The sequence below is a fragment of the Dermochelys coriacea genome, chromosome 3 (genome assembly GCF_009764565.3).
Source record: "Dermochelys coriacea isolate rDerCor1 chromosome 3, rDerCor1.pri.v4, whole genome shotgun sequence".
NCBI lineage: Eukaryota > Metazoa > Chordata > Testudines > Dermochelyidae > Dermochelys > Dermochelys coriacea.
This window is the reverse complement of record NC_050070.1, coordinates 31830853-31848157: the sequence shown is the minus strand read 5'-3', so window position 1 is coordinate 31848157 and position 17305 is coordinate 31830853. Positions and strand designations below refer to the sequence as shown.

Here is a 17305-nt window from a genome sequence, read left to right as displayed (position 1 = left end):
GTCAGCTTCAAATACCGTCCTCCTTGCTGCGTTTGATGGCTTGAACAAGCAGAATTCCTCTTACACCAGAGATATATGAATCCATTGCCATCCCATGGGACATTTTTGCTTTCCCAGATCTGGAATCACCACCTCCATCTGTCTCCAAGGAGATAATATCACCTCCAAGGGAATCACTTGTCCCAGTTGAAGAAGACATCTCCCCTCTAACACCATATTTGGTACCGCCACTGGAACCGGAATTAGCCGCCTTTTCATCGGGAGATTGTGAACCACATGGTGAATCTTTCTTCCCCTACTCTGTGTGTCCACCACCACCCGAAAGATCTGCACCAGTTTGGGACCAACCTTCACCACCTCTGACTCAGAGCTACTGGTACCCCATGCCGTGGGGGCATCCGTGACTAGCTGTTGATTCCCCCATTGACTCTACTGGTGGGCCTTGAGACAATACCTCGCTGCAGAGTTTATCCAATATGCCACTAAGTCACCTTTTGCCTCTCCTCTATGGGTAGGCTCAGATCTGCCTCCAGAGCCGACAAAGGAGGAACATGATGCTATGGATCTGGCAGTTTCACTGTGGCCAGCAAGACTGTTATCCGCCCCGGACGAAGCAGTGACTCCTACATCTCCTCCTCTCTTCTCCTTCCCTCTCCCCTGCTGATGACTTCAGGCAGTTCCAGGACCTTTAGCACAGAGTTTCTGGGGAGCTTTAGATTCCTCTTGAGGAGATCCAGGACTCCCAACACACACTCTTAGACATCCTCTTATTTATTCGGACCCAACAGTATAACTTTTCCCATTAATGAAGCCATACTGGAGCCAGCTAGGACAGTTTGGCCCACCTGCGCTCCTGCCCCCCAAAGACCAGAGAAGCGTTATTATGTGCCAGTCAAAGGAGCAGAATATTTGTTCTCTCACGCAGCTCCCAACTCACTGGTAGTCCATGCTGCTTCTGAAAGGGCTAGGCATCAACATCCCTGGTCTGTTCCTGCTGATAAAAATGTCATATGCATGGATCTGCTGGGAAGAATGGTCTTAACATCCAGCCTCCAGTTCATGATAGTCAATAGCCAGATCCTGATGGCATAGTTCAAAAAACCATATTTAGCCAAGTCTGTGGAGTTTACAGCTTTCTGCAACAGAATAAAGCTCATTTTCAAGCTCTGATAGCTAGGACCACTCTCCAATCGGTGCCGCTGATACTTTCTCGAGAGCTATGGCTACTGCCAACATCATGAGCATGGGGTCATGGCTCCATGTCTCGGGGTTCCCTAGGAAGATAACAGAATTTTTGTGAATCACACCTCTTCATCCAGAAGATGGATTCCTCTATACCCTGAAGAACTCCAGGGCTATTCTCTACTTACTGGGATATACATATCTGCCCCAGGAGGAAGTTCCACCACTCATTGGTCAGATCTAGACATGTGGTTCAGCAGTTTTTCCATCAGAGGCCCTACAAACCACCACATGAGAGACAAAGGGTTCAGAAGTCTCTCTTCCCTATACCCTCTGCAACAGGCTCTGTGTGTCAGTCTCAGTACCCAGCTCATTGTTATTTTTGATGGGAGCTTGAGAGCCGTGAAACACTAAGCCCAGCACCTCTTGACCCTGACATGCCATTTGGGGGGCTCATCTAGCACTCTTTTTTTTCAGCACATTGAGTGCAGTAACAATGGACAAGTGGGTGCTCAATGTCATCCACTGTGGCTAAATGATAGCTTGCATCCCTACCTCCTTGAAAACTCCCCCTCTTCCCCCCCCTTGGGGACCACTGTCATGAGAGTATACTCAAACAAGAGGTGAACGCCTTATTGCAGCGAGGATCCATAGAACATGTCCCTCCTCAGTATCAAGGGAGACTTACATGAGTGACTTCCCTAAAAAGAAAGGCGATTGGAGACTAACTTCAGCCTTTGCCATCCCAGCTGCTTCATTTGCAAATTCAGGTATCACATTGTCACAACTAGAAACCTATCTTTAGAAGAGGGCATGTGGTTTACAGCTCTTGATATGAAGGACGTTCATCCTGCCCACAGACACTTCCTCAGATTCATATTGGACTCTGACCATTTTCAGTACAGAGTACTCCCTTCAGAATAACCATTGCCCCCAGAGTATTTACAAAGATATTACCAAGGTAGTAGCAGATCAGTCAGACATTGTGGTCTCATTGTCTTCCCCTACCTCAACAACTGACACCTTGTCTGCAAGTCCCACCAAGAAGCTTGTGCATCAGCTTCCATGATGCTACACCTCCTCTCCTTGCTGGGAGTCAGCATAAACATGAAAAAATATGTTCTCATACTTCGCACAATCTCTAGCTTCATCTGGGAGAGGGAGTACTTGTCTCAGTACAGGTTCTAAGCTATGAACAATATAATAACTCGCATCACATACAACCCTTGAGTACCGGTCAAGTAATGTCTCTCTCTTAGGTCATATGGCCTCATGCACCTGTGTCACTTAGTTTCCAATACTCCACCTTTGTTGCCTTCAGACATGGCTGCAGTTGGTTAATGTCGTGTCTCCTTTGCTGTGGTGGACAAATCCTCATCAGGTATGCATGGGAATCCCCTTTCACCCTTCCTCTCTGGACAGGACCATTATTAGGACACATCCCTATTATACTGAGGAGCCCACATGAACATACACACTGCATCAGATACCTGGACATCTTGAGAGTTCAGATCCACATCAGTATTCTGGGGTTGCAAGCAGTCTTTTCTTCTACATTAGCAAGTTGGGAGGAGTGAAATCCACTTCCCTGTGTTCAGAAGCAGTCAGCCTCTGGAACACGTGCATCAGTAGTCGAATCACCTGATCAGCAGCCTACCTTGTGGAGAAGCAAAATCTGCTTGCAGATTCCCTCAGCAGACATTTTGCATTCAACCATGAGTGGGAGCTCGATGACTTGGTACTGTGCAATATTTTCAATCTATGGGGAGCCCCAATCAGGGATCTGTTTGCTTCTCAAGCAAACAGAAAATGCACCACATATTGCTACCATCTATACGCTCGCATCCTCATCCTACTTGGGTACTTTTTGTCAATCACTTGAAGTGGAATACAGTAGAGACCATCTCTCAAAGAAGACTGGGAGGTTACTTACCTGTAACTGGAGGTTCTTCAATTTGTGTTATCCCTTTCTGTATTCCAGTTCCTGCTCTCCCTTCCCCTCTGCTTTTGATCTTACCTGATTCATGGTGGAGAAGGAACTGGAGAGGCAGTTGGACCAATGGACACAACTTTCAAATTCTCCGGCTCCAGACACATGGTGTGCATGTATAACTGTCAGTGGAACATAGATAGGGACCACACATCTTCAAGAACATCCAGTTTACAGGTAAGTAGGCTCCCCTTTCTTCATGTTTGAACACATTTATGTTGATGTGTAGATGATGGAATGCTAACCATGACTTAGCAGTCAGTGTGGAGCAGACAGATCACTTTCAGTACTGTGTCCCTAATCATATTAAAACATATTACTGCTACCAATTTTTATTTTTCATGTGAAATTAATTCACATAAAAAGAGACTGCTTTTGAGCCATTGAGACTAAATGACCTCTAGCCACAGAAAAGGTGCAATGTGATTGGTCAGGTGAAAATGTATATGCTGCCATCAATGTACCTCATGCCCCCTATGAAGAACCCATCTTTAGGCTTGAGGGTGTAGTCAGATCTCCAGGCCTAATTACTCTTTGGCCTCTCTTCTGAGGCTTATATCAATAAGTGCCAAGTGTGTCGATGATGATGGATTTTTTTTTAATTTTTTTTTTTTTTTACATGCATAGTTACCCTCTGAGGACAGTATTGGGACCACTGAGATCATTTCACTTAAGCCACCAAAGAGCCATTAGGTGGTAACTCTTGATATGTTGTCTTCTAGGCTGGAAATGAATCTCTTCTCTGCAATTATACTGCTTCAGACTCTCTTGAGAAACTGTTAGCACTGCTTAAATGACTGTAGGATTTGATATTAGGTGGTATAAAGTTCTTTGTATACACTCAGTATTTTTGAAAATCCCACCCATTGTACACATTCTGTGCATTGCCTGGTTTCTGTGGGTGGAGGATGGGGTGGGGAAATCTTCCCTTAAAAAAATTCTTCATATGTTAACATAAATTAATCTTTTTCATTGATGCAGTTCTGTTATACCATCTATTACTCTCAATGCAACGTGTATATTTGTACTAAGTAAAAATTTAACATAGTGCCCACAGCTTGAACATTTGTGCCTGAATCATATGATGAGATAAGATAAAACTCTTTATAGAGGTTTACAGGTATCTGCTATCCATGGTCATACAACATTATTTCTTGCGTTAGTTATTTTGTTTAATCAAAATATTATGTGAATGTGGCTAAAGGTACGGCAATTGTGCTGTCTTTTCTCCTTTCTTTCTAAATGAAATAATTTTTTCCCCTGTGATATTTTGCTTATTCTTAAGTATTATGTCATCATAAAATCTTTAGTATCTTTTTTCCAAAATTAATATTTTTCTATTTAAAAATAAATTGTTCTTGCATACTTCTTTGAAAACCTACCCCTTTAAGAATGCATGTTACGTATATTATATATCCAAACAGCAGTCTTCAAAGGGCTAGATTCTGCCTCCTTTATGTTGACTAGTACCTTACTCTGTTAGTATTCCCAGCAATATAAACAGGACTTACTGCAGAATAAGGCACTAATCAACATAAGTAAGGGCGACAGTCTCTGACATTAAACTGATAATCTGTAAGGTCTTGATCCTGCAAAGATTTGATATGTATGTTTAATTATATGTGTTAAGTAGTTCCATTGAGTTCAGTGGGACTGCTCATGTACTTAAAGTTAAGTATACACATAAGTATATACTGATGTGATTTAAGAGATTGGAAAATAAATGATCAGCAATAGTAGGCGGAAATGTATTAAATATAGAAAAAACTATATTAATATTATAATTAAAAAAGACAAAAAGCAGATAGTGTAGAAATTAATGGACTCATTTTGCAATCGCTACTGGATGTTGTGCTTGCTGCCATCCGAGCTACAGACACTTTGTATGTTTGGTAGTGTTTGCAGATGTGGGTTCAGTCATATCGCATGTATCTTCAATTACTGGTTGTACTAAAAATAATTACTAAACAGTATTAGGAAGAGAAATTAAAACTTTTCAAGTATTTGAGTGAAGCCAGAGAATGTACATTTTTCGTTATAGTCTGTTAAAAATCTTTAACTGAAGTGTAATTTTAATTTTTATTACAGATTCAGAATATGAACAACATAATCACTTTCCCATTGGACAGTTTGCTCAAGGGAGACCTAAAAGGAGTAAAAGGGGTATGGTAATCATTTATTTCTGTTTTTATAAAGTTATTTTTGGTACAAATACATATGGCTAATGTACTAATTTAATTTTAGTTAAGAAAATACATATGCTAGTATACTACTTCACTACCAAGTAACTAAGGAATGCCCTTGACATCAACTGTGAACTGAGTTACTTCTTTGCTATTGTGGCTTAGTTATAGTACAGTGTGTAGTTAACTACAAAACCAAAGAAGAAAATTCTTTCAGAAGGTGTAATAATCTTGAAGCTATGGTAGAAGATTGCAAGAATTGTACAGAGCTCAGATAAAATACGTGGAGAGAGATGCTTAAGAACTTGTGTTTAATTTAAAAGGATTACTATTAACATTATATAGCATTGTAAACTTATTTGGAGCTTTACACCTGAGTAGGTGAAACTTTTTGTTAGCATGAATAAATATAGAATTTAAATCAGTAGCTGAAAAATGTTATAATATCATCTTGTGGATGAATCCTGCCTGAGGTAATAACTGTGGCCTGAGTTGAATAAACTTAGAACACTAATGCTGATGTGCTTTTGTAACGAATTTCTAAGTCAATGGCCTGGGAGCTTTTTTAGCTTAGGGTCTGGGTTGTTACTGAACAATGAGGAAGCAACTGGAAACAATTGTTGTGAATTTTTTAAATTAAAGGGGGGAAAAACAGAACAAAAATCCTACAAAATACAAAATAGGCTGTAAACTGGAGCATGGTAAAATGCTTCTTCAAAAAAAATAGACAAAAATGTTCAGACCCTTTATCCTCCATCTAGTTACCTCAACTTTTCCTCCCTCTTTTACCTCTTTCTAACCTGTTCCTGCACTAGAGGTCAATAACTGCAGCATATTTTTGTTTTCCTTCTTTCATAACTGAATTGGGAAAGAGATCTAAGGTCCCAATCCTGCAAAGACTTAGCAAGTGTTTTTTAACCTTACACATTGTATATAGTCTGTCCAACTGACAATGGAACTACTCACAGTACATAAAGTCAGGCATGTGCATGAGTCCGCAGAATCAGGGCGTTAGTGTGGGGACGAGACTTTCTTGCCTGTAGGGGAGGATAAGAAAGGGATGGGAAGGAGAAGAGGAAAATAAGTCAAAGGGACTCAGGATTTTCTTTTTAACTCTTCCTCTTTTTCCTTGTGTTAACAGACACTTTTTTTGTTTGCTTTGTGGGATTTTTTTCTTCATGTAAAATTGAGATTTTCTGCATCTGCTGAAGGAAGAGAGAAGCTGAGAAGGCATTTTTATTGCTAGCAGAAAGCTTGCATATTCAAAGTTCAAGAGACAGTCAGAGTGAGGGAGTTTGAGTAGTCTCAGTGCAATTATATTAATTATACAAATTGTGATACTAACAAACCAAATACAGGAAACTATAACTGGGGTAAAAAACAGCGCAGTTATGTTTTGGTAACAGTACAGTATCCCTGTATTCTGGACTGCCTGAGACCATTCCATTTCAGTGTAATATTTGGGTATGTTTAATAAGATAAATCATTTGATTTTTATTTTCACAACTAACCTGCACAAACAAATGAAACACAGGATTTATATAGCTCAGGGTACTGTGCATGGCAGCACACTGTACAGAGCAGTACATTGCTTTTTCAGGTTTCAGATGCCTCCCCTTTGATTTGGTGTTTGTTCAAATGCAAAAGCAGTTTATTACAATGCACTCTGCTGTATACATTGGTTCTGTTAATATTATAAATGTAAAAAAAGGAGGGAGTAGAAATGCAGCAGAGTAAAAAAGAAAATACTGTCTTTGTTCTATAATGGTTTGAAAGTGCTATGCTGATGATTTCCTAAGCAGTCCTCCAAACATTTATGCAAGGGAGTAGCATTACTCATATGAGTAGTAAAATGAACAAGGAGTACTTGTGGCACCTTAAAGACTAACACATTTATTTGAGCATAAGCTTTTCATGGGCTAAAGCCCACTTCATCAGATGCATGCAGTAGAAAATACAGTAGGAAGATATATATACAGAGAACATGAAGAAATTGGTGTTGCCATACCAACTGTAACGAGACTCAGAGACTCATCGATTAAGGTGGGCTATTATCACCAGAAGGGGGGGGGGGACAAAATTTTTTGTAGTGATAATCAGGATGGCCCATTTCAAACAGTTGACAAGAAGGTGTGAGTAACAGTAGGGAAAAATTAGCATGGGGAAATAGTTTTTAGTTTGTGTAATGGCAGAGGGGCATTGCTGGCACAACCGCATTTGCTCCAACCCCTCAGACAGGGACAAACACCTGCAAGATCTCTATCAAGCATTCTTACAACTACAGTACCCACCTGCTGAAATGAAGAAACAGATTGACAGAGCCAGAAGAGTACCCAGAAGGCACCTACCTCAGGACAGGACCAACAAAGAAAGTAACAGAACGCCACTAGCCATCACCTTCAGCCCCCAACTAAAGCCTCCCCAGCGCAAAATCAAGGATCTACAACCTATCCTGAAGGACGATCCCTCACTCTCGGAGATCTTGGGAGACAGGCCAGTCCTCGCTTACAGATAGCCCCTCAACCTGAAGCAAATACTCACCAGCAACCACACAACAAAAACACTAACCCAGTAACCTATCCTTGCAACAAAGCCTGTTGCCAACTCTGTCCACATATCTATTCAGGGGACACCATCATAGGACCTAATCGCATCAGCCACGCCATCAGAGGCTCGTTCACCTGCACATCTACCAATGTGATATGTGCCATCATGTGCCAGCAATGCCCCTCTGCCATGTACATTGGCCATACCAGACAGTATCAATGCAAAAGAATAAATGGGCACAATTCAGACGTCAAGAATTATAACATTCAAAAACCAGTCGGAGAACACTTCAACCTCCCTGGACACTCAATTACAGACCTAAAAGTTGCAATTCTTCAATAAAAAAACTTCAAAAACAGACTCCAACGAGAAACTGCAGAACTGGAATTAATTTGCAAACTGGACGCTATTAAATTAGGTTTGAATAAAGACTGGGAGTGGATGAGTTATTACACAAACTAAAAACTATTTCCCCATGCTAATTTTCCCTCTACTGTTACTCACACCTTCTTGTCAATTGTTTGAAATGGGCCATCCTGATTATCACTGCAAAAGTTTTTTTTTTTTGTTTTTTTGTTTTGTTTTTTCCTTCTGGTGGTGATAGCCCACCTTAATCGATGAGTCTTGTTAGAGTCGGTATGACAACACACACTTTTTTCATATTCTCTGTGTGTGTGTGTTCTACTGTATTTTCCACTGCATGCATCTGATGAAGTGGGCTTTAGCCCATGAAAAGCTTATGCTCAAATAAATGTGTTAGTCTCTAAGGTGCCACAAGTACGCCTCGTTCTTTTTGCTGATACAGACTAACATGGCTACCACTCTGAGACGTGTCATGAGTGGTGTCACTGACGCTAAGTATTTGGAAGACTGGGCCCTCAGTCTTTACAATGCTGTTGCCTTGGTCTGTGGTTGATGTGAATAATTATGAATATGGATTTCATAAATAATTTTTTTAAGGAAGTGTGTGGTTTCTGTTATGTATTATCAGTTTGTTTCCTAATTTTGATAGTTAATAATATTGTTTGATCTATAGTGGGCTGATTTCTCTAATCATGTAATAAAACAATTGAATGCCTTGTAAAAATAAGCACTTATCCAAGTTATCTTGTGCTCAGAGCCAAATCCTCTAGTGTGCTTTTTTTGAAGTCCAGGGAAATTCTGCATTTGAGTTAGGATGCAAGATTTGAACCAGTAGGGCCCAATCCTATTCCCACTGAAGTCAAATGACTAAATCTTTACTAAAGACTTGATTGTACCATTTTGGCAAAGACTTTCAGGTGGTGCAGAGCTGAATTGCCTCAAGGGCTGTTCTAGAGGCCAAATGCCTTTCTGAGCTATGCAGCATATAGGGGGAGCACGCACACTGCCACATGATTTTTGAAGGATGCACTGTAATCTGTTCCCCATGCACACTTGCATGCAGCTGTGCACTCCTGGAGTAGTAGTTAGGAAACAGACCTTACACACACCTGAGGTCTCTTTGCCCGGTTCGTACGTGAGCTGCACAAAGTGGGGCAGAGAGAGGAAGGGCTCCTTGTTCCCTGTCAATCCTAATATTGAGCACTCACAACAGCGCCTGGGCCTGGGTGATTAGATCTGCTGTGTTTTTGTAGCAAATAGTTAGCCATGTTTAATGTATTTTTCCTATGTTGACAGGATCTGAAAAAGCCTTTTGATAAGGCTTGGAAGGACTATGAAACAAAAGTGTAAGTTTTTCCCTTTCTATAAAAGTGTAGAGCATAATATGAAATGTAGAGGTAGTGGTGATTTATATTATTATAACACCTCGAGGCCCCACTTGAGATCCTGAGCATAATTTCTTTAAAGGCATGTGCACAATACTGATCTATGGAAAAATTCTTTTAGAATTCTGTAGTTAATAATATAGCTTCTGAATTAAAGAAAAGGAGTATTTGTGGCACCTTAGAGACTAACAAATTTATTTGAGCATAAGCTTTCGTGAGCTACAGCTCACTTCATCGGATGCATTCGGTGGACGTCTGAATTAAGTTAATTATCGTTTATTGTGCTATGGCAATGATGGTTAAAAATTGCCTTCCATTTTTGGTAAGCTTGTGTGCTTAATAATGTTCCCATTAGAGAGCAGTTGTAACCAGTCCACATTTATTACTGCCCCCCTTCACTGCATAAAGGGAGAGGAACTGTTCTTTGAGTGACTCCTGGTGTTGAGCTATGGAATTTTCTAGAGAACAATGTCCACTGGGGGTCCACTTGCCTCCTTTCTCTCTCCCCTGGTGGAGGGTTCTGAGGGTGTATAAGAGCAATTGGCCCAACCTCCCTTTAATGCCTTCTTAAACTGCTGAAGGTGCAGTGAACTTGGATTGCATGTAGTGTCCTTAGCATTTCTGTCTCTTTAAAATTTTCCTGCTTCCTTCTGCCATTTCTTGGACCATTTTCAGTTTAGTTAGTTTGTTGGTCATTTCATACAGTTTCTTTATTTAGAATAACAAAGAAGGTGTGAGTCTGGCATGGCTGAGTCTGAGCAGTCCACGGAAGTGGAAAGGCTGCCTCTTGTGCCCCTATTGATGAATGTGGGGAGGGACAGGACTTCGCAGGCCCAGTTAACTATATCTGGAAATATGTAAGTCCAGCATCAACTCTGAACATCTGCTAGCCTAAGTGGCTCTGTGCCTGGCTTAATTATGCCCTTCTCCTTTTCTTACCTGACTGGGCCTGGCACTGAAATTCTGGCAGTTGACTTGGCACTCAGATTTCTGGACCCCATTGGGGTGACATCATTTGGTACTGACATCCCATCATTGCTGATATTCCAACACTGTGGGCATCCCCAGATCCATCCAATGGCTATTATCCAGCGCTATGACCATAGTGATCCACTTGATGAAATGGTCTGATGCATTTTGTACATTAGAGAGACAGGGTAGGTGAGGTAATATCTTTTTTGGACCAACTTCTGTTGGTGAGAGAGACAAGCTTTCAAGCCACACAGAGCTCTGTCTGGATTGAAAACTTGTCTCTCTCACCAACAAAAGTTGGTCCAGTAAATGTGTTCCCTCTCCCACCTCGTCTGTCTAATATTATGGGACCGATGTAGCTACATTTACAGTGCATGTTATCCATGGTAGTATCATTCCCACTACCGTCTGTGGTGTTGGAATCTGGTGCCAAGATTTTGATACTGGTGGCAGGTATATCATGTGCTTGAAGTGGATCAGTATCGGTATAACTGGAGTTAGGTCCCCAGATCCTTTTGGGTCAACTGAGTCAAGTACTGTGGATCTGGCACAATTTACTCTGATGAGTCACTTTCTTGATGTGGTGTGGTGCTGAGTATAAGTGGCACTAAAGTTGACCTTAGTTGATATTGTGTATCCAATTGAAATGGCCATAAGATCCATCTGAGTCAATATAACTCAGTGCCTAGGCTCCAGCTCTGTTATCTTGGGTAAATCATTTGTTAGTGATTTAGTGCCTAGTATCAATGATACCCAGGTTGGTGGATTTGCCCAAGTCATTGGATCCAGTGCCAGCACAACTGACTTCTCTGATGTGCCACTTACTAAAGGGTGTTATACCTTATTTCATCATCAACAAGATTGCCTGATTTGTCATGGATAGCTGAGTTTGAGTCCAAATACACCTCTACCCTGATATAACATGAATTTGGATATAACGTGGTAAAGCAGTGCTCCGGGGGGGTGGGCTGCGTGCTCTGGTGGATCAAAGCAAGTTCGATATAATGCGGTTTCACCTATAACGCGGTAAGATTTTTTGGCTCCTGAGGACAGCATTATATCTGGGTAAAGGTGTATCCAGCACCCTTGATTTTCTGGCACCATAAACTCTATACTGAGCAGTCCAGTATTGAATATCCAGCAACACAGGATCAGGAGAATCTGATGCTGTGACTGTCTTAAATAAGTGGTTCACAGATGGACTGAGTCTGGTTCTGAGAACCTGGCACCATTGATTTTGGTTTTTATAGGTGGCATCATAGTCTCCTGATCATTTGGAGTCTACTGAGTTGGCACCCCTAAATGTTGGCATTGTGCCCCAGAGTTTCTCCAGTGGTTAGATGCTTAGTTACATGTAAACTCTGTTCAGAGATGGTGGTTTACTCCCAGAATCCTCAGTCATAGTTGACTGAGGCTGTAGGCATTTCTTTTATGGGAGTCCCTCCAGATGAAATCAGTAGAACTGACAAATTTTCAGGCTGACAGTTCTGAGGAGGACCCAGAATGGCCTTAGTCAGCTACAGAATTCTTCAACTGGGTTCCCTAAACAAGGTGTTCTTGAGTGCCAAGACATCCTTGGTTCTGAAATCCTGAAAGAACTTTACCCATGCTGAGACTGAGGTAGCTCCAGTGCCTATGATGTCTCCATAAGTGTTACACCACTTATTGGTTCTGAAGGTGACTAAGACCTCAAAGCTGGTGCTGATGGCCTGACTTTGAAACTGTCCAAGGTTGTTACTGCCTAAAGACATCTAGGTTTCAAATTCTAGTCTCAATGCTTTGTTTTGGAAGATAGGCTATAAAGAGCTTCCCTAAAGTCTATTCTAACATTGTGATGGTGGATCACTGTATCTGAACGCTTGTCCTATTTAAGTACTATCAAGTATAAATTGATATCCCCCAAGCTTCAAGGAGCAACAGTTTAAAACAAATACATCAATTATAAAAAAAGAAATTTTGGCAGCCACTGCTGGGACCACACTGCCTTGGTAGCACAGGACCAAATTGAATTGGGCCTTCTGATGTTACATTTCTGATGCTTTATTCCTGGAACCTATTCTACAGCAGTGCCGGAAAGACTTTAGATTTTCCTCCTCAGTTTGAACACTACAGGCTATTTGATTCAGGTGCAGCTCAGAAGAGTTTTTATGATGTTTTAAATTTACCTAAGCTTGAATCTTCAGGTAGTGACAATGCCCAGTGCAAAAGCACTTCAACTTGTAAATTTGGGATTCTCAACTGAGATTGAAAACACTGGTTGCTTGGAATTATTGGTTTGAAGTGCTATTCCTTGCTCACTCAGCACTGAGAATTGTTATCTACATGGTGACATTGGTATCATATTGCCTCTTTCTACAGGACTAATTCCAACCCTGTATTACTAGTCCAACTAATCAGGGGTATCCACAAGATTCTTTCCTATTTAAGAAGCACAGTGTTTTGCTATCCTGACATGGTTGTTTCAGGCATCAGGACATTCATGTCTGTATCTAGACTTTGGTTCACAGACAGGTTCTGTTTACACTATAACTGTGAGATGCCTTTAGCCAGGTTACATCTGTGGCCTCCTTAAGACTGATTGCAAAGGAACTATCCCGTCTTCGCACTACTTACACCTGAGCCACTTATGTCTCAGGTCATTCAAGAAACAGAAAGTGAAGATAACACGTGCTTGTCAGGGAATTCCTTTCTCTTCTCCCTTTGCATCTACAGTAATATTTCCAGGTGGTGGCTTGAGATGTGCACCATGTTCTCCAGCCATTTCCAGGCTTGTGAATTCTGTAGGATTCTGGAGTTGAAAACTGCATGGTGGTCTACAAGATTCTCTCCCTTAGACCTAAGACTGATTTGACGAAGGGGGAAGGGAAATTTATGTACAGGCAAATTCTTTGAACTGTGTTCTTGTACAACTGTGCAAATACCTTAGCTAGCTCATACACTCTTTTGTCTTCCCAGGCCTTCATTCTTCTGACTATATTGGTAGGTATTCATCTAATCCAAAGGCAGCAGTTTTCATAGAATTTACTTGAAGCAAAGATTTGTCCCTCAGTGAGGTCTGATCTGGGAGAGAGCAAAATTGTGGCCTCTTCTAATACTATCTTGATTTGCCATCTAGAGGTGATGCCTATTTGAGCAGTTTTGCAGTTTTTGTTCACCTATAAATCCTCAGCCTGCCTTCCCGGTGTGCTGTGCTACTCATTAATCTCCCACAAGTGGGAATACACAGAGACATGTAAAAGAAGAAGGAGGTTGTTCTTCAAGTGTGCCACCTCTACATATTCTACACGTGTCTACACACCTTTTCCCACTTTTTTTTTTTTTTTTTTTGAAGCCTCAGCTTAAAGAATTCCAAAACTGGGGAAGAAACTGAAAGGCAGTTGGAACTCCTCCTCCATTTTATACCCTTGTATTCTTCACAAGGGAAGCGTGAAGGACGGGCAAGTGGCCCCAATAGACACTGCTTTCTAGAAGATTCTACATCCAGGAGGTGCCATTCCCACCAATTTTAATATGTCTAAATTACACTCTTGAAGACCAATAGTTACTGGTAAAAACACCCCTCTATCTTCAGACTCGGTGTCATTAGGAAACTTCTCATGTAGCCTTATAAATTGCAAATTTAAAAAAACAAAACAAAAACAATTCCTTTTTCTTACCTGCCAGGCCCTGAATTCAGTGTTCTTATGGTCTGATGATATCTTTAATACATGACAGTGAAACTGTTCAAGTTATGGCTGTTTTGGCTAGACCTGGTTAGTGTGGCACATAGGCTCTTTTTTATTTTTTTGTTGTTTTCTCTCCTTGCACGCTCATTACTTCTCCCATGTGCTTACACACTAACAGCAAACATGCAGAGGGAGCATATGAGAAGGAATGCATGTGTCAGAAAACCTGCTCAGACTTCCAGCAGGCAGACCATATTTAATAAAGTGGTGAGCCAAATCTCACCTACACGTCAGTTTTATCAGCCCTGCTGTGGTGTATTAGATGTTTATGATGTGATATCAGCTCTTGCACTGTAGCCTTGCTGTGGTAGTATTTACTCACTGATTTGTATTATGGTAGTGCCTCCAATGTCACAGGCACATTCCAGACATCATATAAAACACAGTTCCTGTCCCTCAAAGAGTGCTGTGCCTAAGAAATTGATTTTAAACTATTTTTTGTTTTTAAAAAGCATTTTATTTATTACTTTGTAAGGCAGTGAATATGTCTGTCTTGTGCTAGCAGCTCTACTGCTATGAAAGTTAAAACAATGAAAGCACATGGTCTGTTTTGACTATGGCTAGCTGGTGCCCTTCTCTCATCTGCTATCCCTCCCGTTCAATTTTGAAAGCTACAAATGAATTCCTTACACTCTTCACTACACATATTAAATACTCTTGCAAATAAACAGACTGTTGTTTGAGTATGTATATAAATGTTGCGTGTGTGTGTGTATATTTTATATATCTATATTTATATATAATGCTCTTTTCACATGGGTAAATTCACTTAACTATTCCTCTCCCCCCAAAATGGCAAAGCTCAAACTGTTAAAACCATTTGAGTTTCTGGAATGTAAAAGTATCTGAGGCCATGTCTACACTTACTAGGGATCGATGCTGCTGTGATGGATGCAGTGGGGGGGTCGATTTAGCATGTCTAGAGAAGACCCGCTAAATTGACTGCAGCGTGCTCTCTGGTAGACTCTGGTATTCAACTGGAATGAGAAGATTAAGGTAAGACAACAGGAGGGCATCTCCTGTTGACACTGTGTAGTATAGACACTGCAGTAAATCGACCTAAGCTATGCTGACTGTGTTATTTACGTAGCGGGAGTAGCTTAACTTAAGTCGACTTACTGCGATAGAGTAGTCAAGGCCTCAGTGTCTGAAATTTTCTTGTAAAAGGCCGAGTCCTCATCCATACCCCCACACTTGGATTCAGTAGATGGTTAAACTATTTTTTCCATATTGGCATATAGTATTCCTTTTGGCCAAGTATAGCATAGTAAATTTCAGTTTATAGTGCTCTCTTGCTCTCCAGTGGGGAGGGAGGCCACTCTGCCTCATTGTCTTGGGGTTTAATTCTCTGCATCAGGTTGCACCAGTGGGTCTGAGCCATAAGCAGTCTAGAGCTCTGGGCCCATCTGACAGAGACAAACACGCAGCAACGCAATAGGGCTGACGGCAAGTAACAGTCTAGGGCCCTAGGCTTTGGGCTGGGCTGGTAGCAGGCTGTAGTCTAAGCTTCCTAGCACAGGCAGCCAGCACAGGTGATAAGTAACAGTCAGCATGGATTTATCAAGAACAAATTGTGTCAAACCAACCTGATAGCTTTCTTTGACAGAATAACAAGCCTTGTGGATAGGGGTGAAGCGGTAGATGTGGTGTATCTTGACTTTAGTAAGGCTTTTGATACTGTCTCACATGACCTTTTCATAAACAAACTAGGGAAATACAACCTCGATGGAGCTACTATAAGTTAGGTACATAACTGGTTGGAAAATCGTTCCCAGAGAGTAATCATCAGTGGTTCACAGTCATGCTGGAAGAGTGGGGTCCTGCAGGGATCGGTTCTGGGTCCGGTTCTGTTCAATATCGTCATCAATGATTTAGATAATGGCATAGAGACTACATATAAAGTTTGCGGGCGATACTAAGCTGGGAAGGATTGCAAGTGTTTTGGAGGATAGGATTAAAATTCAAAATGATCTGGACAAATTGGAGAAATGGTCTGAAGTAAATAGGATGAAACTGAATAAGGACAAATGCAAAGTACTCCACTTAGGAAGGAACAATCAGTTGCACACAAATGGGAAATGACTGCCTAGGAAGGAGCACTGTGGAAAAAGATCTGGGCGGGGGGTCATAGTGGACCACAGGCTAAATATGAGTCAATAGTGTAATGCTGTTGCAAAAAAACAAAAACAAAAAAAAAACAAAACACTAAACATCATTCTGGGATGTATTATCAGGAGTATTGTAAGCAAGACACAAGAAGTAATTCTTTCGCTCTGCTCTGCGCTGGTTAGGCCTCAGCTGGAGTATTGTGTCCAATTCTGGTCACCACATTTGAGGAAAGGTATGGATAAATTGGAGAAAGTCCAGAGAAGAGCAAAAAAAGAAAGGTTAAAGGTCTAGAAAACATGACCTATGAGGGAAGATTGGAAAAAATTGGGTTTGTTTAGTCTGGAAAAGAGAAGACTGAAGGGGACATGATAGAACCACCCTGACTGTTAGGAAGTTTTTCGTAATGTCCAGTCTACACCTTCATTTTATGTACTTGATAACAGTTTAAGTACATAAAAGGTTGTTAAAAGGAAGAGGGAGAAGAATTGTTTTTGTTAATCACAGAGGATAGGACAGGAAGGAATGGTCTTAAATTGCAGCAAGGGAGGTGTAGATTGGACTTTCTAACTGTTAGGGTGGTTAAGCATGGGAATAAATTGCCTAGAGAGGTTGTGGAATCTCCATCATTAGAGATTTTTAGGAGTATGTGTGGCGAGGTGGGACTCACCAGTGTGGTGCCTCCCACTGGTAGTCCTGGGAATTAGCTCTCCAGCCTCCAGAGCGCCCTCTGCAGGCCGGTGTCCTACTTGCCTCAGGTCCCCGTGTCCTCCCGGACCCCAGTGCCTCTTTATCTTGGGTGCTGCCCCCTGGCAGTACACCCTCTCTCTGGGTCTCCCCACCCAGGGGAAG

General features: G+C 41.4%; 1 protein-coding gene across 5 annotated transcripts in view; it reads left to right on the top strand.

Moving 5' to 3' along the window:
• The window catches only part of ASAP2 (ArfGAP with SH3 domain, ankyrin repeat and PH domain 2), a 166023-nt gene that overhangs the window by 48638 nt on the left and 100080 nt on the right, over positions 1 to 17305 (top strand). For all 5 annotated transcript variants that reach the window (XM_038397774.2, XM_038397777.2, XM_038397776.2 and 2 more), the window contains 2 exons: positions 5261 to 5335; positions 9562 to 9611. In XM_038397774.2, coding sequence (XP_038253702.1) covers positions 5261 to 5335; positions 9562 to 9611 — 125 coding nt within the window. The remainder of the gene's footprint in view (positions 1 to 5260; positions 5336 to 9561; positions 9612 to 17305) is intronic.